The 25,535-nt window shown below is 39.5% G+C and overlaps 4 protein-coding genes across 10 annotated transcripts; 1 reads left to right on the forward strand and 3 right to left on the reverse strand.

The window, feature by feature from the left end:
- Window positions 1-87: 87 nt before the first annotated feature.
- LOC100115425 lies at window positions 88-8,078 on the reverse strand. 4 transcript variants are annotated; one of them, XM_032597929.1, is made up of 12 exons: window positions 7,832-8,078; window positions 7,467-7,649; window positions 6,108-6,318; window positions 5,846-6,033; window positions 4,555-5,762; window positions 4,026-4,298; window positions 3,500-3,772; window positions 1,780-2,082; window positions 1,479-1,696; window positions 1,277-1,393; window positions 1,068-1,186; window positions 88-992 (listed from the first exon to the last, which is right to left on the reverse strand). In XM_032597929.1, the coding sequence occupies exons 3-12, from the start codon at window positions 6,299-6,301 to the stop codon at window positions 820-822; spliced, it is 3,066 nt and encodes a 1,021-aa protein (XP_032453820.1). In that variant the 5' UTR covers window positions 6,302-6,318; window positions 7,467-7,649; window positions 7,832-8,078; the 3' UTR covers window positions 88-819. The 4 variants fall into 4 exon arrangements, with proteins under 4 accessions (XP_032453820.1, XP_008203360.2, XP_031783656.1 ...); XM_008205138.4 differs by having other exon boundaries at window positions 4,555-5,765; window positions 7,467-7,654; window positions 7,832-8,047; XM_031927796.2 differs by having other exon boundaries at window positions 7,467-7,654; window positions 7,832-8,018.
- LOC100115497 (eukaryotic translation initiation factor 4B) lies at window positions 8,058-21,293 on the forward strand. Its single transcript, XM_016983322.3, has 9 exons — window positions 8,058-8,173; window positions 17,024-17,268; window positions 18,142-18,270; window positions 18,358-18,647; window positions 19,055-19,422; window positions 19,497-19,705; window positions 19,825-20,086; window positions 20,198-20,531; window positions 20,625-21,293. Exons 2-9 carry the CDS (start codon window positions 17,262-17,264, stop codon window positions 20,691-20,693), a joined length of 1,668 nt encoding a protein of 555 aa, XP_016838811.1. The 5' UTR covers window positions 8,058-8,173; window positions 17,024-17,261; the 3' UTR covers window positions 20,694-21,293.
- On the reverse strand, window positions 8,537-17,584 carry LOC100115463 (ras-related C3 botulinum toxin substrate 1). 3 transcript variants are annotated; one of them, XM_008205134.4, is made up of 4 exons: window positions 17,481-17,584; window positions 13,336-13,461; window positions 12,684-13,020; window positions 8,537-12,565 (listed from the first exon to the last, which is right to left on the reverse strand). In XM_008205134.4, exons 2-4 carry the CDS (start codon window positions 13,449-13,451, stop codon window positions 12,431-12,433), a joined length of 588 nt encoding a protein of 195 aa, XP_008203356.1. In that variant the 5' UTR covers window positions 13,452-13,461; window positions 17,481-17,584; the 3' UTR covers window positions 8,537-12,430. The 3 variants fall into 3 exon arrangements, with proteins under 3 accessions (XP_008203356.1, XP_016838825.1, XP_001600183.2); XM_016983336.3 differs by lacking the exon at window positions 17,481-17,584 and adding an exon at window positions 13,935-14,532; XM_001600133.6 differs by lacking the exon at window positions 17,481-17,584 and adding an exon at window positions 13,539-13,920.
- On the reverse strand, window positions 20,990-25,273 carry LOC100115535 (exocyst complex component 6B). Of its 2 annotated transcripts, none has more exons than XM_008205132.4 (12): window positions 25,052-25,273; window positions 24,309-24,474; window positions 23,948-24,234; window positions 23,768-23,870; window positions 23,460-23,699; window positions 23,226-23,393; window positions 23,075-23,146; window positions 22,496-23,001; window positions 22,182-22,416; window positions 21,958-22,099; window positions 21,698-21,884; window positions 20,990-21,629 (listed from the first exon to the last, which is right to left on the reverse strand). In XM_008205132.4, the coding sequence occupies exons 1-12, from the start codon at window positions 25,117-25,119 to the stop codon at window positions 21,518-21,520; spliced, it is 2,286 nt and encodes a 761-aa protein (XP_008203354.1). In that variant the 5' UTR covers window positions 25,120-25,273; the 3' UTR covers window positions 20,990-21,517. The 2 variants fall into 2 exon arrangements, with proteins under 2 accessions (XP_008203354.1, XP_016838806.1); XM_016983317.3 differs by lacking the exon at window positions 25,052-25,273 and adding an exon at window positions 24,707-24,918 and having other exon boundaries at window positions 21,063-21,629.
- Window positions 25,274-25,535: the final 262 nt, after the last annotated feature.

Here is a 25,535-nt window from a genome sequence, read left to right on the forward strand (position 1 = left end):
ATGTTTAATCAGTTATTCAAATTTCATTTTACCAAAAACAGTATATTAATAAAGGGACAGTAAAGGGATTAAACAAAAAACGAAAAGTTAACGCTCATCTTTTATTTTCTAATAAATTATGCTCGTTCGGAATCAACGAGTGTGTATTCGCCTATTGTACAAATCCGTTTAGACAGTTTTACAGTTTTGCGCTAAACCGAACTTTTCTCTGGCTTTTTCATTCTTTTCTCCTTGTTTTTAATAAAAATTGTCTAAAAATTGCTAATTAAAAAAAATTAAACAAATTAACAATACCGATTAGAGGAACAGTGCGCGAGGTGCTCCCATGATTCACGTTTAATACACATTACAATTCTTTACAACACTTTTGCCAAATACTTGTTTCCTATCTGGTTAAAGCGTTTCTTATTTCACGATTTCATTGACCCATCCCAGTATTTACGATTTGCAAACCGTATTTTAAAAACACGTTTGCGTTCGTTTTTTTCCAAATCCCAACTTGCAGTTTGTTCAATTCGACCAGTCTTCTCGGAAAGCTTTAACAACTTCACCTCGTGCCAACGCAAGTGATTATAAACGAAGACTTCAAGAATGAAAAACGTATCTTGGAACGAACCATTATTTGAATCTCGCTATATCTTATACACAGCCAACGAATTTGAAAGATATTTTCACGTTTGTTTGTTTGCTTATTTGTTTGTAGTTTGTTTTACGTAGTTAGAGATACCTTCCGAGATCTTCAAAAGTCTTTCATGACAATGATACTTTTCTTAGTTCAGTCGTTTGATGTCTTCATTAGATTGCTTTCTCTCTCTTTCTTTAAATATTGCACTGTTTTACGCTGGCACCCTGCCGACTGTAAAACAAGATGTAAGCATTGCTAAAGTCTTCCTCCTGTGGCTTTTGCCTGCTTGTCACATCATCGTTGTAGTAGTGCCAAATATCCGTTTGCGGATTCTTTGCATAGGCCGTGTAATGTCCAGCAGATACTCCTATAAAACGAATTAATATGAATTATATTTTTGTTTTGATTCATTATTAATTTACGATATTAAAAAATTCCTTACCGCCGAAGTGACAGACGCACGCATAGAGATCATAAAGATGCTTGCCGCAATTTAATCCACACAAGGGGAAGGTCACTTTATCGTCTAATTTCATACTGACGCATTCATAGAATACGAATCTAAAAAGTAATGTATTATTATTATTATTATTATTATGTACACAAAGAATTACGCAATATATGTATTTTGTCTCATTTGTAGTAACGTACCTTTTAAGGTAAACTATGAGGAACTTAGGATATCGATGAACTGTCAACGTCTTGGTAGCACATTGATTCCTTTCACATTTTGGACAGTACCAAGGATTGTGTTCATCCAGGGTTTCGCTGTAAAGGAAAAAATAGAATGTAAGTCTAGGTACCAAACTAATTTTTTTAGCATAACTGTATTCAGAATGATCGTTTTATTTACCTCTGACTAAATGCTTGTATACAATCGTAAAGTGACAGCGGATGATGCGGTCTCTGTCTACTAACGCTTATATGGTCAATGGGTTGCTGAACCTTAGGAACGTTCTCGACGTACCGCACAGCCAGATTGTCGCCATTCTGTAGATTGACCTTACCACTCTCTGGAACCTTGCAACCTGTGCAGTGTGAACCAAACATGCATCGAGAACAGTGATGACCCTGAAATAAAAAATCACATAAATAAATACTCCAATCACAAAAATAAATAATCATCAAAATAAAAATAAAAAATCGGTTCATACTTGTCCATCAACAAAATGAAGCGTGAATTCGCTATCTTGAGGTACGACCCTCCTGACAATGTTCCAGACATCCTTGGCGTCAACCCGCGAAGGCAGCTTGAAAAGGTGAGGATGTCCGAAGAGCTTAGTGCCCTTGCGATTATTGGTGGCCTCATTAGTATCGTGTCGCATGACCAGCGGGACGTGGAGTATTCGGATAGCTGGTCGCGCCCGCTGTGTCTGGTCTATCTTTACAAAGTAGGCAGCCGTCATCTCAGCCGTGCAGACGGGACACTTTTTTTCCTTCTCGCTCTTGAAGTAGGTCTGTTGGGTAATACGCACTGCTCTCTCAGTTTTCGCGCTTTAGCTTATTTCACAAATGCGTTCGGACTGTTCTTAATTTTCGATTGCTTTTTTTGTCTTTCCTTTTATCTGGGTGAGAGTGTTTAATCATACTACGCATCACTTGTAGCTGTTGTTGTAACATAGCTTCTGATGAAGTTATGTTACAATAATGAACTAAATCGGTTCGACAATTTAAGGCTCGAAAATATAAAAATAAATAATAAAACGAATGGAATGTTGAATACAGTAGCAGCAACATAGAGGTAATAAAATAATTTGTGAAATAAACTATGATGAATAAATAAACTTAACGTGATTACCCTCCAATGTTCGACTCTGACTAATAATAATGTGTGGTGATTAAACGAATTAATAAAAATATAAGATAATACCGTTGTCGCGTTTATTAATTGGATCGATATCACGGCAGCTGTTTAAATTTGTCGTATGGCTACTACTGAATAATTTTTAACTCAACAAATGTTCTGTAATCTATGCACAAAAATTGATTTTTATATCTAATGATCATGAAAAGCATTAATTAGTCTACAAAACAGAGAAAGATTTGAAAGAAAAAGAACAAGATCAAAAAATTCTCTCAGTTAGCACGGCAGCATCAGATTAGTCTGAATTGAGTTCCGATCAAAGGAATTGATGCGGCTCGCAGATTGTACTAAAACAGCGGGTCACGCGAGTTTCCATCCCAAGCCAAGCGCCGCCTCCGCTCGCCTCTTTATAAAAAAAGGCATCTGAGCATCCCCGGCTTTAGGACGCGCTCGGGCTGTTTCTGGTTCTCGCGCATGCCATCACGGCATCGCCCGGCTGGAGCGTTCAATGACCTTATCTCAGACCTTCCCGAGGTGATGTGAACAATGGTAACAAGTACCTTGTATGTGCACCCCTACTGCAAGATTGACGCTGCCGATTTCATCATTGAGAATTGAGCCTTTTTTTTAAATTATCTTTAATATTTATTTACTTTGAGAAAATAATCTTTTTCAACGTCATCTACGTTTTTTTTTAGTTTCTTATAAAAAGTACTGTGTGAATCAGAGCGTGATATCGATCGCCGTGTAGTTTAGTAGAAAAAGAACAGCTACGTGAAGAATTTTAGTCTACAAAGCTTGTGCGTGATGTAACACTACAGGTGCCAGTTAAAAGCAATGAACGTGTATTTACACTTTTATGTGTAACAAACCTAGATTCCGAATCCGTTAACAATATATTTATAGAGTGCGATATGAAATTCTTTATTGATCTCTGTTATCTCAAGGTTTGCAGAGAACACAAATCAGGGTATCTACTTTAAAGTGAAAAAAACAGATCGATAAAAATGTTCATATCGCATAATTGATTTCGCTGAGAATACGAACGCTAGATAAAGTGAAAATTATACCTCGATACAAGGGTCGCAGATGACGAGCTTGCAATTGTTCTCGCAGTGCTTCTTGAGGTCTCCGTCGTTCTCTTCGAGACAAATTGTGCAGGTTTCTTCAGTGCTAGTATTCGATGGCACCGTGCCGCTGGCGCCACTTTGGCTTGGGTCAACTGAACGATCACTCGCCGGTGGTGTATCATTCTCGACCCACGACTCCGGCGGATCTGTTAATTCAAATGCGTAGATCGAGCGATTTATGTCGTTGACGCACCGCAGCAACTGATTGTCCTCCTGAATCACCATCAATTAAAATTTTATATAAAGTTTTATGTTTCAATGTTTATCTCGTATCATTATGAAATATGTTATCGGGGAATATTTGTGCTTCAGAGTGTAGCTTTGTAACAAGGCTTGGAGTTACAAAAATGTTCTACCGAAACTGATTACTATTGGAGGGCAGTATCAACAGCAGCCTAACCCTAACTAGCTTGCTATTTTCTAAACCATCCCAATTGATTGCCAGAAAAAAGTTATAGAAAATTACCAGTATTTTCGCTATGTGATTCTCAAAGACTTCAGCCAAAGCGATGCTGGACGTCGAAACGTCCTCCTTGTCGAGGATCTTGAGCAATTCCTCTTTGAGTTTGCTGACCCGCGATTGCTTGTTGAGGGAGACGACACATCTGACCGGTGGCTCGCCGTTGCTAGGAATGTAGGTTATGGTTAATTGCCTCTCCATTGCGTGAGGCAGAGGCACGGAGAGATACATGAATGGCTCATAAGTCACCGAGACGTGCTTACAAACCGCGCACACAACCTGCAAATTGAAAATTATCATCTGTCAATAACGTTCAAAGTTAGGTGAAAATTAATATTTTCACTTAAGGAGTTTGTCACAATGTTTTGAAATCTATTCTTAATATACTAAAAATAGACAGGAAAGTAATTGTCTTTAGTCTTGGAGATGCTTTACGATGTAAACCTTTTAGACCAGCTACATACCGACGTGTATCTCCATACAATACGCGTAATATACAAGTTAAGATTTCAATCAATACTTGTAGTTTCCTTACCGTGCTCTTAAATTGTCCTTGGAAGGTATCGACGATAACGCTACGATTGGCTCGTAAATGCTTGGCCCAATGCTTATCGGCCTCGACCTCGTCCTGCGACGCGACTGCTCCGTTCTCGTGGCACTGCAGTGTCCTTGAGCACTGCAGACTACTCGCGCCTAGTCCGTCTTTTCTATGATTCTTCTCCTGATCCTCGAGTCGCATCCGCTTTACGTTACACTTCTCCAAGCCGCTGTCGTACTCCGTTTCGGAACCGCTCGACACGCCGCATTCTGGGCTGCAATTGCTACGTTGGCAGTTGACCTCTTTGATCCGCTTGATGCTCACGCTCTTGTTGTCGAAATCGTGGTTCTCCGTGAGATTCGCATTTTCGAGTATGATACGCCGGCTGTTCTCTTTGGGAAACTTTTGCGAGTCATAGTGAATCTCATTATTGCACTCCTGAGGAGTAACGAGGAAGTTGGCGTTGCTTGTTTTGGCATCCTTGGCTATGTCGTTGAACTTGTCAAGATGCATCTCACAGTTCAGCAACTCTTGCATGTCGTTGTGAATGAAGCTGGACTTGGGGTCGGCTATCTCATCCGAGTCGAGCGTCTCCTCGTCATCGTTCAGCGGCGAGCTATGAGGAGAATTAGCTGTGCTATCTAGATCGTCCATTGAAGAATCTCGGGGAGAGCCAGCCATGGTTACATTAGGACTATTAGGACCATCGGGCGTCGCTGGATTATCCATTATAAGAGCATCCATAAGATCGGAATCACTAGTGGCAGTAAATGTAGCGCCTAAGCAAGAATCTCCATTTTGATTGGAATTCACAGCACTGGCAGTGGTTGCAGTCGCGGTGGGTATGTGACAACCCTTGTTCGTCTTTGCTATGTTCATCTGTTCATGCAGCGAGTCTAGCAGTAGAGCCAAAAATTCCTGACAATCGTGCTGTCGATAGTCTTTGAACTGCGAGTGATACACGCCGAGAGTCTGTTTGAATTCGGTCGGTTGAAGTACGTTGTATTTTCCGGACCACATTTTACTCAGTAGAGTACTGAAGTTTGCCATCAGTGAGCCGGGCGGAGGCAGTTTTTCGCCGCGCTGCTGCAGCTCGAGAAAGTGACGTAGCACAGGTGGTGTGGCAGTCAGACATTGTAGCCCAGCAGCCATGAAGCAGGTGTTACCCAAGTTGCGAAGACCACAAACACCAGCTGGTGCAGTAACTTCTGGCGAAAAATCAAGCAAAGAATAAAATTTTTGCACTTAAATTAGCGTTTTGTTTATACATTTGTAAAGATATAGTCACCTATTATTGAATCATCAGGAGTATCACCAGTATCAGAAAATAGATTATTCAGTTCAGTTGCACTTGCAGGAAGAAAAGGCCCATGTTCAATCCCATTTCTGGGATCATGTAATGGATCTGTCACTAGGTCTGAAAATGGAGGTTGCAGTGGGATGGCATAATCTGAGGCAGAAGTATTTGCTTCAGTCCTGTAAAAGCAATGTCAACTTTAATACACATTCATTCTACATGCTAAAGAATCCAATTAAAATGTTCTATATACCATGTATTTTCAATGCCCATCCTGCTGTCGTTGGAAGAAAGATTGTCCTCTTGAAGCGTGAGGTTGTGATCCAGCGATAGGGTCAGTGGACTGAGGCCCGTTGACTCTGGGACCTCGGAATTGTCAGGAGTATCAGGCAAGTCAGATATCATTGAAATACCTCCACCTTCCAAAGGACTCTCTTGGCTGTCCATTCAGACTACGCCGTTTCCTAGTAAAACAAGTTTTTCGTTCATGTCCGTAAAAACTATAATAGAAAGTTGATGACAACATCAGCTTATCATCAATTCAGAGCTAAGCATCTAACACAGCAGTAAAGCTACACTGAACCTGCTCTAAGCAAACAGAAAGTCTCCGAGAATTCTAAACTTAGCCGCATAAAACTTTTTCGCCAATTAGCCGCGTCGCTCGCGATTCACCGTACAAAAATACATACTCCCGCGTGAAATTCGTGAAACGAATTTTCCGCTGTTGCGCGGAACGCCAAGGCAAACACAAGCGAAAGAAGCTCTCGCTGCGGGCACCGCAACGGTTCATCGCACCCGTAGCTCTCTCTCTCTCTCTCTCTCTCTCTCTCTCTCTCTCTCTCTCTCTCTCTCTCTCTCTCTCTCTCTCTCTCTCTCTGTCTCCCACATAAGAAAACCCGCGCGCGGAGGTCGAAACGAAATAGAGAAATTTAAATTTAAGCACAAGCACAGCCTCAGGACACGAATCGCACTCGGCGCACTTGATTCGCAAGGCCAAGCGGCACGTGCGACCCTATTAGCCAAACAAGCCTACGTACATACGTACATGAACGCGTAGTCTCTCTACATACTGGCTGCGTCCGTTAAGAGACGTTGGACGAGTTACAATACACCTTTGGTATAGTCCCCTCCGAAAATCGAACTCGGTACACAGGAGCACAAAGAGCGCCGAGGGAGCCGTTCCGTGAGAAAGGAGCGAAAAAAAAGCGCCGAGAAGAAACGGTACAGCGCACCGCTTTCTAACCTCGTGCACGTGGCAGGTTATTCCCCCCCTGGACTATACGCCTCGGCAGCAGAGAAATTTGCCAATTCTCATGGCCGACACCACCCACGCGAAAAGACGGTCTAACCGCGCGCATTCGACAGCTATATAACGAGCTCGCGTACTCGCGCTTATGCAGCTATGTACGAAGGAAAGGAGAGAAAGAGACGGAACGACGAGTAGCGCGCATCGAACGTGGAATATTCCACTGGCCGCCGCCGCTCTCTTTCCCTCTCTCAGACCTTCTTCTTTTACGTTCGTTCGACTCGACGATCCTTGGACACAATATACACGCGATGAAGCAAACTACTGGTGGACGAGAAGTGTGCGGGACTCTAGGAGATGACTCACCTCGTTGCGGCGCGGGCGACCCTGGAGATTGGAAAGAAGCGAAGCGCAGCGTCCGCAGGGAAGTCGAGCCTCTCAGCTGCTGCCAGCAGTGCTGCTCTCTCGGTACTGCCAGCCAGCAGCTCTCTACTTACTCAGGCCGCCATTGCTGCTGCGCTGACGGAGGCTGCGCACGCGAGTTGCCGCCTGCCCTGATGAGCGCGTGTCAAAAATACATTTTTTTTTTTTTATTTTTTTATGATAACGATGATAGAAAGGAGTAAGTATCTATGCAGTCTTTGTTTTCTCGATGGTCGACGAAGAAGCGATCATCAATGCCACGTTAGAATAAGGCTGAAACGCGAATAGTAAAGATAAAAGCAACATACATGACAGGTTAATCCAAAATCTTCGATTCTCCCGTCGACGATCCTCAGGTCTCCGTATCGGCGAACGGTTGGGATTCACGACTAATACGCTGCGGTAGGCGCATCATTGTCGCGCGGTTATTGTTTCCGAGTGTGTGATATATCCTATGTGCGATGTGTGCTCACGACCGCGCTGCGGACAGGAAAGAGAGAAGGAACTCAAGGAACGAGGGAGAATCGCCGGGACACGAAGAGAGAAGGAAAACTGGCGCTGCTGCCCCCGGTGGAGGGAAGGAACGATTATTTGAGGTGTGCGCCGGAAACTGCGAGGCGGTCATCGAGGGAAGCGCGAATTTTCGGATTGTGTGTATATATATATATATATATATATATATATATATATAACGTTTGCAGATATCATGCACGCACGGGCTCGCTGGCAAATGCAAGATGACATATAAGTATTATATAGGTTATACTTGTTGTGTTTGCAGCGGCGCCGGCGTCGGACTTCCGGAAAGAAGTTGAAGATGGGGTGGCGGGAAAAATTTGAATTTATTTTTTCTCGTATAACTTTGATGAGTTGGATAAGGAGAGCGATAGATAACGCGTAATTATTGAAACGTAGTTAATTATTGCCACTCATTGCGTAAGTGTACGAGGGGGATATCGATCGCTGCATCGAAACGTGGAAATATCCATAGAGGGAATGGAAAAGGCATGGCGTGTAGTTACAATAGTCTTAGAGTTTATTTCAATAAAAATTTCTTTGAAAATACATTATAAATAAAAAATAAATGCTTCCTAGTGTCATGTAATAAACATGTGTCTCACAAACGCGACTGATCGCATTGTCCCTCTTATTTAACATTATCAGATCTCGTGAGAAATGAAAATGAAACATAAAGCATCGTCGGAAGTACACAACGTTTGAAATACACAATTGCGCACGTGAGCTTCCTCTTCGAAAGCTTTGACGCAGACACAACTTACAAAAACTTGCCTCTCGGTTATCGACTGTGTACGTACAGAAAGAAAAAACATACAAAATTAGATTCACGCCTCCTTTGATAATAATCTATGATTCACCGACGTAATCAGTTTGAATGAGTATTTTTCAATTAGTCGAACAAGCACAGCAACCTCAGTTGAGTTTGGATAAGTATCGTACGAACTATAATAGAAATGGAAACGCGACTTCTTCCCTTCCGAAAGTACATAATGCCTGCGCGTTGCTTCTCGCAGTCGAATCAATTGCGTTAGTAGATATAGGAAAATAGTCAGACATCGGCATGTACACACTTAGAATTAATAGAAGAAAAAACAATTTCTTTCAAAAGTCTTTTTCACACACAAAATGCTTACTTTTTTTTTTAATTGTTAGGTATAGGCCGAAGCTCAAGCCTTGAGGCGTGATTTCGTTGAATCTTGAATTCTTAAATACAATAAAGCTTCTCGTAAACGAAAACGTCGGTGAGATTGTTTTAAAACGCTGATGTGATTGTTTATAGTAAGTTGGTGTAAAATAAAAAATGCTATTCTAAAACTTCTATTTTGATATTTTTAGTTTTTGATATAAAACTTATAAAGACGTATAGCGGTGAAATAAATAAAAAATGTAATGTTTACCGACGTTTTCCCTTACAATTTCGTCCTGTCTTCATAATACAAATGTAATAAAAGAGGTTGTCAGAAACAGATTTCTCGGTGACTAGAATATCTTACAATCGACAGTTCGTTACGTGGAATAATAATCTGCGGGGCAGCCCATTACAAAAAGAGGACGAAATTAACGATAGTATAGACATACAAAAAAAAGACTTTGGTTTACAGCAATTTTTCGCATTACTGATTTTTGCTCTCCAAACAAACGAAAAATAGAAAGAACGAATAAAGCATAATATCAATAGTAATAATAATGATCATATGGCAATTCCTTCGAGATTGCTCTTAGCTGCGAATATATAGCACGAACCAATATTTCTTATTTCGCAAATGCGTTCATTCGTCGTATCGATTAAAATTAAATACATTCTCAACTCGCATTACACTTCGAGATTCGTAATTACACGAACGTAATTACACACCGGACGTGGGCACATCTCATGGTTTCCAATAATTATAACGACGAAACCACGACATATATGTATACGTAAGACCGAAAGCAGCAGCAGCCAATCGATTTGAAAATCAAAAGGCCGTGCCCACGTCCGTTACAGATATGTGACAAAACTCAAGCGACCTTCTCCATCACTTATAACGACCATACTTAATTAATTTAGGCTTGATCGTCGTCAAACTATCCTTAAGAATTAAGTTTTAGCTGCTCGCTCATACAGACCTCGTAGTCTCCGTGTATAAAAAACTGTCTGCTAAGATAAAAAATATCAAAAAAGTTTTCCCTTTTTAAGTAAAAAAAGTCAGTCGTAAATGCTTCGTTCGTTAAGTTGTGCTGTTCCTCAATTTTTTCCCCACAATAATAGTACATACGTAATTACGTAATAATAATGCCAAACGAGTAAAACGATCAGGCGTCTCTGCGCTGTAAAGTACAAAGAAGAGAGATTCTCTGCTTTTTTTCTATACTACATTATATACATCTAACAAGCGTCAGTTATTCTATTCGTCATCTCGTACTAGGCATTAGTTTTATCGTTTTTTTTTCATCTTCTGGTTTAATTCCACCCACAACTCTCTACTTTACGGTAATTATACACACGAATAGAACATAGCACACAATACTTGTTTCTCTAATGATTCCTTCCCCCTTTTTTGTTTTCATCTAGACCTTCGTCGTTTTCTTCCAAACTGGAAAGCATATGGCACGCTTTTCGTTTAATTCCTTTCTCTAATCCTAAGCCTCTGTTAATATAAAAAATAGCACGTCGAGGAATTCGTTCAGCGTCGTCCTAGTAACCTCGCGAAAATTGTCTCTCTTTTCTTCGAGTTATTATTTTATTTTCTTTAATGGCTTTATAACACTTAAAATTTTATTGTTGCAACGGTTGGTAAATATCATTGATTGATTTTCCTTTTCACTCTTTGTAACAACAGTAAGTTATTTATTTTTTCTTTAATTCACCCTTTCTCAAACTCCCTGTCTTTTTTTGTGCTTGACTTTTTTTTACCTCGGACCGCTTTGTTACGTAAAGAAGGGGATTCGGTCGAGGAGTTGCATTTGATCTTGCACGCATCTAAAGCAGATTTTGTTAATTTAGCGCAGGTACTAATCTAAGAGTAGCGTTTCGAAAGAGTGTATAGACGGAACTTCTTTTGTATTTGAGACATTCACATATCACGGTGAGGTAAAGTTTAAAAAATTATGGTAACATCATCTTTAGATTCTTTTTTTATAAATGCAAACATCAAAATCTGCCTTTTTAAAGATTGACAGTGACTCTGGTACCGAATCTAGCCCCTTCTTTATCTACTTATACATGGTATTGTTAATTCATATACATATAATCTTTATCTTTATTTTGATTATTAGTACTTTTGTAAAATAATGAGGTAAGTCCGTACACTGACACCCGTGTTACGTAGTCCATTGACTGTCACTCGGTAATCTGCATGATACCACGACTTTAATTAATCATTTTACTTTCACGTTTTATCGTTATCGTCTGCACTCCAAATCTCCATTACGGTCTTAAAGTGTATGAATGCGTATTTGCAAAAGAAAATTCGCAAGTGTAATATTAGCTATTATTTCTAACCAACATACAATGATGATTTTTATTACGACTTATGAATATTGTTTTCAATATAGAGAGTATTCCTAATCACTGTAGTTAATTATTTAGTTTAATAAGTTAAACACGTAAAATTAGAAGTTTTTATGTGGTTTGATTGGAAAAATCACGCATCATTGTATATCAGTTGTTATAAAAGAAAAAAGAATATTGCACCTGGAATAGTTCTTGAATTAGTCTTGTTTATGGCATTTGTAGAGATTCAGTTTCGTTTGCGTATATACGTATATGGCAGTATTGCGCGCGGGTAAGATGAGAAAAATTCCTATTAAGCGTAGCGTAATCGGAGCGCTGAACAATTGTTTTGAACGATCGCGGTTCTAAATAAGAACTTATCGTCACTCGTACTATCTTGTGCTTTGTAAATAGAGTTCCCAGTAGGATAAAATCCTTCCAATCAATCTCGAAGTTCCCTGAATAATGTTTATCGTACTTCGATTGTTTTTTTTTTACATGAAATTCAAAGGCATTTCTGAAAAACGTGTTTAAAGAAATTTTGAAAAAAGAAACGTGTTTTCTCAAAATTTCTCAAACATTCTGTACTGTGTATAATTCTTCGTAAATAATGGAAAATGTTTTCAAAATACTTTACAAAAAGAAGTATAGAGGAATTTATAAAGTTACGTTTATAAAAATCTCATAAGATTAGTACCATTGTCGATTTTCCAATAAACCTGGAAAATGTAAACTAATCAAAATAGTAAAGATTTAACTGTAAACTATCATTTCAACAGTAACGTCAATGAAACATTAGTAGTTTTCAAAGTTTGTGCCCTCTCTCAATAGTTAACTTAAAGTTGTAAATGCTTGTTTAAATTATGTTGTTATTTTTGCATAATTTTGCTCTTGCCTGTTTCAACTTTTGAATTTACATCACGATGCACCTTCGTTGTCTGCGTTTTTGGGGTTCAGGTCGAAGTACTGAGCGAACAGCCTCATCAAACACTTGCTTTAAGCCACGTTGTGTCAAAGCAGAACATTCCATATATTTAACAGCTCGAATCTATAACACATTAAATCAATTATTGGATCTTTCAGACTGAAATGCAGCTTGAAACCATGCACAAGAAAATAACAATGATTGCTCTACATAACTAGTGTAATCAAATTCAATGATTTACCTTATTAGCTAATTTCTGTCCTTGTTCACGTTTAATGGCACTGAGCCCTTGTTCAGCCAAGGCAGTTAATGTTTCACGATCATCTCGCAGATCAATTTTGGTTCCCACAAGAATCATTGGTGCGTCTGGACAGTGATGTTTTATTTCTGGATACCACTTGCTGGTGACATTCTCAAACGATGATGGACTTGTCACGGAAAAACAAATGAGAAACACATCTGTCTGTGGATAAGAGAGTGGTCGGAGCCTGTCGTAATCTTCTTGACCTGCTGTATCCCATAAGCCAAGGCTTACTGGAATACCATCCACTACCATTGGTGCAGAGTAATTGTCAAACCTGTCAAGAAAGAATTTCAGTTAGCAAGTACTTTTTAAATTTGCATACAAAAATGTTACAAAAAACGTTAAGTGACATATTTATGAACCTTCCTCAGAGTTTATTTATAAAATGAAAGTGGAAGATAGACAGGCAAAAAGGCAGTATGAAATTAATTGCTTCCTGTGAGTATTCGAATGTCTTACTCTCAAACTATTAATAGACATCCTACAATACAATGTTCTTCACATCTCGCAAAGCATAAAGAAGTAACTTAAAACACTTTACTATGAAACCACCGGCAGACTAAAAGCATGCCGATTCAAAGTCACTTACACCGTAGGCACGTATTCTCCAGGAAAGCTGTCCGTCGTGTAAGATATCAGCATACAAGTTTTTCCCACTGTGCCATCTCCCACAACCACGCACTTGATTGGTCTACCTGAACTCATGGTGATGTTTCTGCAAGCAAAACAGTCGGTTAGTCATGTGTCTCCTGCAGCATCAGCCAACCATCAGAAAAAGAAACAGCGCCGTACAACACTCCAATTTTCGAAAAAAAGCCGCAGAGGCCGGACGTAAACAGAGGAAAAAAAAAGCGCACAGTCGAATAGAACACTGTCTCCTGCACAAACAATTTACAAAGCCATCGAACGAGCCGCTATATAACTTGTTCTCTCTTTCTCGTCTCGGCAATTAAGCGCTTCCCAGAGCAGACACACACACGCTCAATAACAGAAAATCGCACGCCTAACCATCGTCCTCTCTCTCTCTCTCGCGAGTGACTCTCCTAACCCAACATGATCGGAGAAAGAGAGAAAGATAGAGAGAGAGAGAGAGAGAGAGAGAGAGAGAGAGCGCGCGCTCGCGACACACCTAGACCTTTTCAGCTCCGCTGGCGAATAAAATAAAGAAAAAAAAGGGGAGAGACTTACCGGGCTGTACAGAGACGCAGTTTGCTCCCTTCTCCACTGCAGCAGCAGTTTTTGCTCTTCTCGTGCTCGTCTCTTTGGCTGCCGCTGCGCGCAGCCTCTGATTTCTCCTATTTCGAGTGAGCAGAGAAGAGAGAGAGAGAGAGAAAGATATAGCTATATAGCTTAGAGCCCGAAAAGGTCGTCTACACCGAGCGCCGCGCTCTCTGAAACTGTGTATGCTATACTGTCGGGCGGCGGCGAAAGAGAGAGAGAGAGAGAGAGAGAGAGAGAGAGAGAGAGACACGCGTGTGCTATGCTGCTGCTGCAGTCGCGCGTTTCTTTTTAGGAAGTCACACGCGCGCGCCGTATGTCATTGCCGTGTCCATATACCTATATATATACTCGTACTCTCCGTGCGTTTACACACGTTGCAATATACGTGGGATACAGAGAGCCTGAAATCACTGCTCTTTCGCGTGTGGGAGTACTTATAGAGGGAGAAAAAGAATCGCGCGTTGCGCTTGGTGACAGATGTTATTCGACGGAATATAGCTCGCTAGTTTCGTTTCGCATTTGGTACTGCGTTACTCCCACTCTCGCATTTTGGAGCGTATAGCGGACACTATGTGCGGAGTCTACTCGCGCCCTGTATTTTTCCCGTTAAAACGGGGATATACATTACGGGCGCAGGCGCGCACACGCGGCTCGATCATTCGCCGTGTCTCGCTGTCTATTGCTCGCGCGTATAAGGCATATAGGTACGCCCACGCGTGTGTCGGTATATATATATATATATATATATATATATATATATATATATATATATATATATATATATATACACCTACGTGAGATGAATGCAGTTTGCTGGGGTGTGGGTGGGAAAGAGGGGAGGGGTGACACGAGTCATAGTGGATTGTGGGAGTACTTTTGACGTGTAACTCGGTGGGTAGGGTAGGAAGGCGGGAAGGGATTGATTTTGGAGTCGTATGATCTCGTGCTCCGAAATTGCCAACGGACAAATACGTAGACCGTAGAGTGTTTATAATAATTTTTTGGTGACATTCTAATTTGAAATTGCCGATCTTGATATATTTTGGAGCAATCGATGGAGTCTGGCAATCTTAAGAATGGCAGATTGGAGAGACCGCGAGATTTACATTCAACGTCAAAAGTATAAACAAGTCATCATCACAAATGTTGTGATCCACTTTATGGAAAGATATTATAATATTTACATAAATGATCATGTTAATGCATCAGCAAATCATAATATTTTCGAAAATATGCTTGTAAATTTCATAACCTCATAATAGCGGATGTCGCGAGATATTTATATTGACATTCTATCTTGGATTCATAATATTTTACTTACATATTTGTCTAAAACTGAACGCTGTTTTTTAAAATAATACAAACACTTTTCCTGAGGTGGATCACAACATTTATGATGATGACTTTTTTATACTTTTGACGTTGAATTGAAATCTCGCGGTCTCTCCAATCTGCCATTCTTAAGATTGCCAGACTCCATGTAAACGCAGCCTAATTTTATGTAGCAAAGGCGCGAACTTTAAAATTCAAAGTATACCTTCACTAATTTTCCATCGTTTAAGGTAGTTCACCGACTGCAGTGGTGCTCAATTAGAGTTTTTATTATACAATTCCTTTTTCACGATATTTTACAGTGTTATATAATGTCAAAACCTTACAATTTATAGTATGAAACATTAGATTGATGATATAAATTGTTTAGAGTATAAAATGCTCTCAAAACTTACGTACCTATATAGATATACCGATAGCATGGGATGAAAACTTTGAATTGTTGTATTTTAAAAGAAAGCCTCGTTTGCCCTATTCAACTTTTTCTCCACGATTGGTATTGCTATTTTACATCATAAGCTAGTTTTCGGACTAAATTCGGACTCGGTATAGGCTTCCCATGTTAAAATACAAAATTTCAAGGTTCAATATCTCAAAAAATAATGTCGCTTGGGGGGTAAAAAAAGACCACGTTGTAGAGGACACTTAATTGAACATGTAAACAAAGTTTGAGCGATATCCTAAGAAAATATTTAACGAGGCAAATGAAAGATAGCGCTCTTCGAAATTTCGAAAATTTTGCAGCCTCTACCTCTTCTTCATGTTATCCTGGTAAATTTTGTATTTTATCCCGAAAACTCAGAAGGTCGAGCAGGATTTTTGCAACACGAGAATCGTCATTCTCGAACGAACAATTTTCCATTTTCCTCCTTTCGATCAGCGAAACGCGAGACAAAATGCCAAGATTCGCTGGACAAAATCACTCTCCGGCGCTGGTAGCAAGGCAATTACTGTAAAATCCGCAAAGCCTACGCGAGGGTCATTGGGCGTATCTATCATCATAAACGTATAAATTTAAACCCAGCTATCCTCTAGATGTATATCACTTTCCTCCGCGAAATGTTCGCCTACAGGCGACTGTACCGTGCTTCGCAGGTATACGAAAAATTTAGCGGTCCTTCGGTTTTCTAGTCCCTCCCGAGCGTTGCTTACGGGAAAACAATGGGCTTAGACGGTCGCGAGGGAAATGCCGAAATCCATTTAACGTGACTCATCGCGCGACAGCTGCTACGATGCCTCGTATCTCGCTCTCTCTCCCTCTCTCTCTTTCTCTCCTGACATATATAAGACGCCGGAGCAAAGTTGAAGCTGGCGTTGGTTGATTCGCGACTTTTTTCTCTCAATCGTTGAATCGTTGATTGTTTAAAATATATAACATATTGTTCAGATATGTATTACGATATTAGGTTGTTGTGAAAAATACCGAAGTTTCGATTGTTTATTTATTATGTATATATCATTGCACTTATGCATACCCTATGCATGTTTCATTGAGGAATGTAAATTTCTAGACAAATGTAGCTTAGTCAATGACGCTGGGCAGAAATAATTAATTTTCTACAAAAAGCTATAATATAGCTAGAATATTTAAAATTTTCCTCCTAAGAAAATAGTTAAAAAAAAGTCGACGCGCAAAACCTTGAGCGACGTGCAAAAATCCCATGCGAATTCACCCAGAACCACATCATCAGTCTGCGACGTCCTGACGTTATACGTTCTAACAGCAAGTCAGAGAGGGGATGACGGCGCGAGGGAGGGGCAAAAAGCAGCCGTCCACCAATCAGCTCCCTCCTCGGTCAATCGTCGATTGCAAATCGGCCCAAAACTACCGCCGCTCGGGTCTTCATGGCTCCGGAGCTCGGTCGTGTGCAGAGCTCAGCAGCCCGCAGTCAGCAAGACAGGCTCTGAGGATCACTGGATCGAGAAAACTGCGTGCCGGCATATACCAACCAGCGCGCAAACATGTCGGGTAAGTTTTTCCATCAAAGTTTTTCCGCACAAGCAAGAGTTTTCCCCGAGTTTCATCGACTCCTCGGGCGCGTGCAAGCGCGACATAACCTAGGCAACGCGCGCGCTCGCGGCGTGTTCGTTCCGCGCCTATAGCGAGACTGTGTAATGCACACGGGAAGAGGAGAGAGAGAGAGAGAGAGAGAGACGTTGATAAAATGGAGCGAAACTTACCATACGACGAGGATCGACGTTTTCGTTTTCGCTTGTTTCGCGAGTGTTTTTCAATGTTTTTCCGGAGCTGCTTTGGAAAATCGCGACGGTTACGGGAGAGTGTTGGCTGGCGAGAAGATGGTGGATTTTCGGATGTGTGTTGTTTGTGGGGGAGAGGGGACTTTACGGGGGAGGCCGATATGTCGTTTGGGCGATGTGTCTTGCAGCAGAATATTTTGTTTGGGTGTGCTGGGCGCGGAATTATTTCAGAGCAATGCAGACAAGGAGTGAGGCTGAGGACGAGATTTTTGAAGAAATGTTCGGTTTTTGTAGGGTGTGTATTATTTTCGAGTCGGTTAATCATTGGGGGGAGCTGAGCAATTTTGATAAAAATTTTTAATGCTAAAAAATCAGCAAACTTTTAGGCAATTTTATGCTGCGATCCTCAAGAGCAAGTTTTTTTTGGAATGTAGATAAAAAAAATTGTGTTTGTTTCCCTTTTGCAAAGTGTTATGCAGTTGATAGTTTAAATCTGTCAACTCATCCATTATAATAACCTTTTATATAACTTATTTTAACTATAAGACTAATTATTGATGCTTTAAATACAATTATTGCATCATTTTCATCTCATTATTCCTTCGAACTTGATGATAAAATATTTAATTCTTTAATTTTGCAGGCAAAAAAGGAAAGAAGACTAAAGGAAAGCCAATTTCTCTTCAGGAATTTTTGGGAGACACTCCTGTTGCTCTTCCAACATTACCCAAAATCAAAAGTTGGGCTGATTCTACAGAAGATGATGATGATTGTAAGAGAAATTTCGTATCATCACTATGATAAATGTAGTAGTATAAATCATGAATAAGTTTATAATAATTTTGTATTTTGTCTTCAGATGGAGGGTATAGTTCCAGACCCAGAGAACCTATCATTTTGCCTACAGCACCTAGATCAGCTCGTGACATGAGCGTCAATGAAGAAAATATCCCTTCATCACCACCATTTGTTGCCTATATTTCAAATCTTCCTTATGATGTTGAGGAAGAAGATCTGATTGAGTTCTTTCAAGATATGAAGGTCTCGAGTATGCGTCTGCCAAAAGAAGGGAACAAATTCAGGGGATATGGTTACGTTCAATTTGAAGATAGACAGAGCTTGATTGATGCTTTGTCAATGATTGACACCGTAAGTACTATTTGTTATTATAATTAAAAAAAAGACTCCATAATTGAGTGGCAGTCAAAGCAACTTTTAACAGTATGAACTATATGTTTTTAAACCTTGAATTTGGATGTAAAAAGCCTTTACAAAGTTTACCTTGACTTTCACTTTCACTGAGCCTATGTTGCATTTGTGTACAAGCTGTGATGTAGCTGCACTGCACGCGCGTTCGATGACGTATTTCTTTAAAATATATTCTTACCATTCTTCAACACCTTTTTCGATAAAGTTCATTATTCATACTTTTGTTTTCTAAACCATCCCTAAAATAACTGACTAGCGATTTCGATATTACATCTCTTATGATAACAGTATTACCATCGATTTTAATTTGACGCAATAGGTCTAACTCTTAACAAATTTTTTCTCAGAATTTGAAAAGTCGCCGTATGCGAATTGAAGTCAGTAATAACACAAGCGATGATCGCCGCGGTCGCATGGGCCGTATGGGCGACAACCGACGTGATTACGGCGACGATCCAGAACGCACAACCGGAGACTGGCGTAGCGCTCGCATCGCTGCTAACGATAACGGCGGCGATGATCGCGAGGATCGATACCGCAGTCGCTTCAGTAACCGCGACGACAACAGAGACAGCGGATTTGAGGATAATAAGCCCGGAAACTGGCGCGATGCGCCACGGTCCGAGCTTGCAGAAAGGCCAAGACCGTCTTACAGAGATAGCAGGGGCCCTGGTGGTCCCGGAGATGATCGCGGCGAGTCACGCGATTGGAATAGGTGAGTTTATGAGTCTATTTCATGACACTTTAAATTGGATTGTGGTTGCTCAAATTAAAATGTGTTCGTTTCAGATTTGCCGATCGTACTCGTGGACCTCCCCGCGACGGGAGCCGCGAAAGAGACGGAGAAAGAGCTGGTAGCAGCTTTGGTAACAGAGACAGAGACGGAGAAAGAGGTGGTAGCAGTTTTGGACCCAGACGTACCTACGGTGAAGATACCGATAGAGATAGAGAACGTTGGGGCAGCTTGAGAAACCAGCCTAGGGAACCCATCTCTGATGGTCAGTATTCTGTTAACGAATTTGATTGTCTTATTTTCGTTTAAATGAATATATGCGTAGTTGTTTATTCTAAAAATTTGAAACCATGACGATAATCACAACAAAATGGCTATTCTTAGGACCCCCAGCATCAGATGCTCCGCGTACCAGGCCGAAATTGGCCCTGCAGCCGCGTACCAAACCCGTCGAGGCAGCCCCCGTCATCGAGGACAATGCCGAGGGTGCCGCCGATGAGGACGAGAAGAAGAAACACCCACCGGCACCAGCTCCAGCTCCAGCGGCCAACATTTTCGGCGCTGCTAAGCCAGTAGACACTGCCGCCAGAGAGCGCGAAATTGAAGAGCGTCTCGCTAAGACTGCTGAGGCACGCAAAGAGGAAACGTAAGTTTCTTTAAATTAAATTTGCTGTTTTTCAAAATGTGTGAAGTCATAAATCAACTGTAAAAATTTTACATTATGAATGATATCTAAAACATAAATAAATTTTCACAGTGATCCAGAGAAACGTGGTGCTCCTAGGGAAGGAGCTTGGGGTCGACGTAATGGTGAGGGACGTGAAGATTCAGATAGAAGTCGACCAACCTGGAGATCTGGACCGCGTTCTGATGACAAAGATAATAGAGATAGACGCGATTACCGTGACTCAAGAGAGCCACGGGGTGATTCACGAGGATCATCTGGAAATCGTGGTGGTCCAACACCTTCGTCTCAAAAACCGAGATACGCTGATTCCAGACCTCCGCCAGACGGAGCAGAAAAGAAAAAGGATCGAGAAGAAGATGAAGTAACAAGAACAATGCCAAAGGCCAAGGATGATCAAGCTCCTGTACGTATAATTGATCTTAAAAGTTTCAACCGATTAATCAACTTTACATTTCTTAATTAGAAATATATTAATCGAACGCTTTTCATTTTGCAGAATTTCGTTGCTTCCAACGTCTACTCCATGTTGCCAGATGATATTGATCCCGACAACATTGAAGAGTAAACGTATTCGTTAAAACTTTGTCCACATTTCACGTCTGAATTCGTTAAAATTTGTCGTGACTGTTGGGAATGAATAAAACAATATCAATTTTTCAAACGCTCGAAAATACTTATCCCATGCAATTCCACCGAAATTCAGAAATATTCATTCTTGAATTTCTTGGAATTTCTGTTGATGATTTGTATTTAAACTATTTTATTATTCTTAATGCGACTATAATTATTAATATTATTATTATATCTGTCTTGTCAAATACACAAAAAGGAATTATACATACTTTGTAATACTGTATTTTGGACTGATCACTACTACACCACATTCAAGTATTGCGGATGAAGGAAAAAAATTAAATTTATTACAAAATTCAAATTAATTTTCAAATAAGCGTATATTATTGTTTATTATTCTTATTTTAACTATTAGGGTGTTAAAATCTGTGGGGGACTTGATACTTTGATATACATTGTCCAATGTACAGTTGCTTTTAAAATATTGTACAATATGTGACACATAATAGACATGTAAATTAATGATAATACCATTATATATAACAAAAAAACCTTTTGAAGTTATAAATATACAGGAGCTTCAAATGTAAAAGTCTTCTTTTCTTATTTGCAAAATTTCTTACAAATAAAATTATCAAAACGTTAAGGCACTGTTGATTATATAACTCTCATAGAACTTTAACATATTACATATATGATTAACCGAAAAATAACAAATCTAAAATAATGCGGAATAAATTAATTTCACGGCTGGTTTTTACTATAGTACATATTTACAATTTTTGCGCGATTCGGTTTGCATTACCGTTGAATAAGTTATAGCGATAATTGCCGTAACTGTTTCAACACCGTCTCTAACAACTTTTTTTTATCCCTCTCGCTCTTTTTCAAAACAGAAAATACTGTTTTCTTATCGGATTCTCGTAGCCTGAAATACATAAATTATTTTTAATTCATAAATATTATTTTTCATATCCTTTGAATCAACCTACTTACTTTTCGAGCAAAATGACTGCCATCTGAGGTGTCACAAGGTTGTATTTACTCGATTCGCTTATGTAATCATGGAAGTAAGTAGGCCAGTCCCAACTCATGAACAAATCAAGTAGTTGTCTTAATTGCGCAAACTCCTGCAATAACGTCCCCTCTGGCAACCCTACAACAGGTTCTGAAGCAGCGAATTCTGAAAAAGTAATTGCGGTTAATAAATCATTTTAATGAATATTTTATTTTCATGCAATTGAAAAAACACGTACGTTCACATTGTATGGTATCTAAATTGACTTGCTGAAGAGCACCCATTGAAATTTGCTTCAAATCCTCGCTTACTAAAATACCTAAGATAGACTTTGCTATATGAGAACAAGCTGACTTGCAGGCCACTTGTGCTACCTCTTCCTACGAAATTAATTTTTTTTTTTCTAAGTAATAAATTTAAACTTGTTTTATACTATTTAAAATTAAATTATACAAAATTTACCGGCAAATTCGTAAAACACGTGAAGGTACTTTGCAAAAATGCAATGAGATCAACTATGAATCCTGAGGCATGTCCTTGTGGTTCAGTAAGGTTCCAATCATAATTTTCAAGCTCTAAGAATTCATCGAGTTTTTGCTTTAATTTTTCGCAAATCTGTTTCTCGGCGTCATCTCTTGCTACTCTAAACATGGCAGATTTAAGGCCGCCAGTACTTAATTGACCTTCGTGAGGGGTTCTAAATATATAAATGAGATATCAAATTTTGAAGAGCCAACATATTGATAAAATAATCATGACATTGATAGACATCTTACCCTGTAATATTAGAGACGAACTCTTCTAAATACTTCGTGGATTTTTCAAGATATTCTGTATTGATAATTATTTGCACGACTTGTAAAAGAGCTAACGACGGTTTACGGAAAAGCGAAGATAAACATCCACTGAACGTTCGCGTTAATAACAAATTAGTCGATTTACAAATCATTTCATCGATTTCCGTTTGCGTAAGATTAAGGTCTTCTGAGAATTTCAGGCAAGCGTAAATAAATTCTTTTACTTGATGATAAACTTTTGGCACCATTGCTGAAAAGGGAAATTTCTTTGGAAATCTAGCTTTCTTCAATTCTTCGTCTTGATAAGGGAACGAAGCTAAAACTTTATCATATTCCTCTTGATTGGATACTTGAATAGGTAAAAAATTGTCTTCGTCCAGTATATCCCGAAAAACTTGTACCCAGTGTTGCATCAATACTTCATTGTAGTGAACCCTTATTTCTTGGAGTAAATCATTCAATTGACCTACTGAGTATCCGTAATTCTGAAAACCGAATAAAAATTCAAATCTGAGGTGGAAAATAAAATATAACTGCATAAAATTGTTAAATACTAACCCTGAGAGTTGTGTTGAATAACATAATCAAATTTTTTATTTTTAGAATAAGTGTAGCATCTGTACAGTAAGCCTAAAAACAAATTATTAAGCACAATGTTGTTTGCTTCGATTCAATTCATACAAAAAATCAAAAAGAATTTTCTCCTTACAGAATGTGTCCTTAAAGCATTCACAATTTTTGATAAAGCCATTGACCAAAGTTCTTCTAAATAGGTACGAGTTGTAAGACCGTTTCCAGTATTCAAAATATGATCTTCAACCACAAAGAAACCGAGAATCCCATGAATATAAGATTGATAACCCGCAATGCTTTCATGCTGAAACAAAACTTTTTTAGTTAAGTAAAGTAAATAACTGCAAGCTTTCTTCATACAAATATTTACCATATTAATTGGTGGCTGTAAAACGAGACGCGCTTGCTGTTGTCTTTGCTGTCTGTAGTAGGCCTTGAAATCTTCCCCTTCTCTGAGAACAGTATAAATATGCATGCAACGATAAACTGGACTGAAGTCCATGAGATCTTGAGCACTCATTTCTTCTTCTTCAGATGTAGAAGTAGTAGTTTGAGGTCTTTTCTTTTTCCTTCCAATTATTTCAGCTTCAATTTCCAACTGTTCAGCTGTCTACAATTAAAAAAAAAGATTACAATTTGACTGAATCTTACTATAGACCAAATAAAGAAAACTCTTACATGTCTCATGGCAACTTCACCAATTTTAGGAGAATATTTCCTGATATTCTCCAAGAAATCTCTTAAATCTGTCATGGAGGCATCCTTAATATTTTTCCTTAACCTGCATATCATTTATAATATTAACAATTAATTTTAATCCCTAATGCAAGGTATACTCTTAGAAACACCAAAACTTACAGTGGAATCTGTTGAGTAATTTGAGAGGAAAAGCGATAATTTTTAACTTTGGGCAGGTCATTGTGCTCGAGTTGCTCTAAAGTTTTTAAAGCTGGATAGTAACGTTTATCTTTTAACTGTCTCTGCAATTTTGCATAAGCAGCTAATACTGGAAGACACATCGTAAGGCTATCAACTGCAGAAGCCATGTTGAACTGTACTTTCCTAGCTTTAACTAGTTCTTCTCTCTTTTCTATTACACTTCCTGTAGCCTCAGTTATTCTTTTATCTAACTCCAAGATTTCTGTCTGTTGAAGGAAAAGATTAATTTTAAAATTTGCATTCTCTCATAATTCAAACCTTGCCAGCTGCAAAAACTTACTTTGAGTTGTTGTGCTTGCGTTCGAACTTGTAGTAGCTCTCTAATAGAGTCTATAAAACCTTGGTAATGATGATTACACATTCGTTCAATGTCTCTGTCATGGCTTTTGACCCTCTCGTCCAACTTTTCCATAAACTTCTGATGTTCGTTTCCATCGTAAATTGCTCTAAAATACAAGAATATAAAATATTTCAAAAGCTCTTTATCGTACAAATCTCAACTATAATCCTAAGTGATAACAGCAAAAATATCTGCCGCAAGAGCTGTACAAGAACTGTCGCATACAGGTAGCCCAGTTCAATCATGCAACCAACAGTTCGAAAGCGAACAACGATGTCTCACAGCCCAAGATAGAGGGTCAATAAACCAACCCCCAAACAGGCAAATTAAAAAACTACCTGATAACAAGCCCTATACTGTTCATATCCGAGCTCTCAATCTCAGCCAGCAGGTGTTCATGCTTGGGAGCAGTGGCCAACAGTGCATTTTGTAGAGCATTCAGCGATAAGCCCGACATGATTTTTTTTTTTTTGACACCCGACGAACTTTTCAAAGTGTCGAGCGTCGCAGCAGCCTCGGGGACAGATACATCCCCTGGCCAGTGCGCATATGCGAGAGCAGATCATATAAGGGCTGTTTGTGTTTGGCTGGAGCCGAACCTGCGCGCTTCGACCCTCTCTCGTAACGGTTCTCTCCAAATTCAAAAGATTGAATAATAAATGATGGACGAAATTCGTATTTACCTGAATGTCGGGCCGAGATAGTCGTCGATCGACTCGATTTCCTGGATGAGGAGGTCGAGTTGCTGCATTTTCGAGACGGGGGCGGTGTCAGAGTGGAGAACGCATGCAGAAAATTTTGACAATTTGTCGCGAGGGCCGAGCCGTGTATGATATTGTCGATATTGAGATTGAGAGCTAAACCTACATGTATGATGGGTGTGTGGTATCCAATATGGCTGACATACGAGACGTAGAGCGAACAGGTGGTACCCTGACCTTTAAACCGAGGCGAACATTTTTGCTTCTAACTGCGATATTGTTATGAATTGTACCTTAAATGCAGGCTTTTGATGTCGAGAATGCAGGTGGTGCAACATTGTATTTATAATTTGGTTATTATTATTAAGTTTTGGTATTTTGGTCCCTTTGCTTTCGAGACGTCCCTGGTGGCACACATGTTCGAATTTAACAACAAAACGCCGGTGAGGTAATTGTTGACTATTTT

This window comes from Nasonia vitripennis, chromosome 3 (assembly GCF_009193385.2).
Source record: "Nasonia vitripennis strain AsymCx chromosome 3, Nvit_psr_1.1, whole genome shotgun sequence".
Classification (NCBI taxonomy): Eukaryota; Metazoa; Arthropoda; class Insecta; order Hymenoptera; family Pteromalidae; genus Nasonia; species Nasonia vitripennis.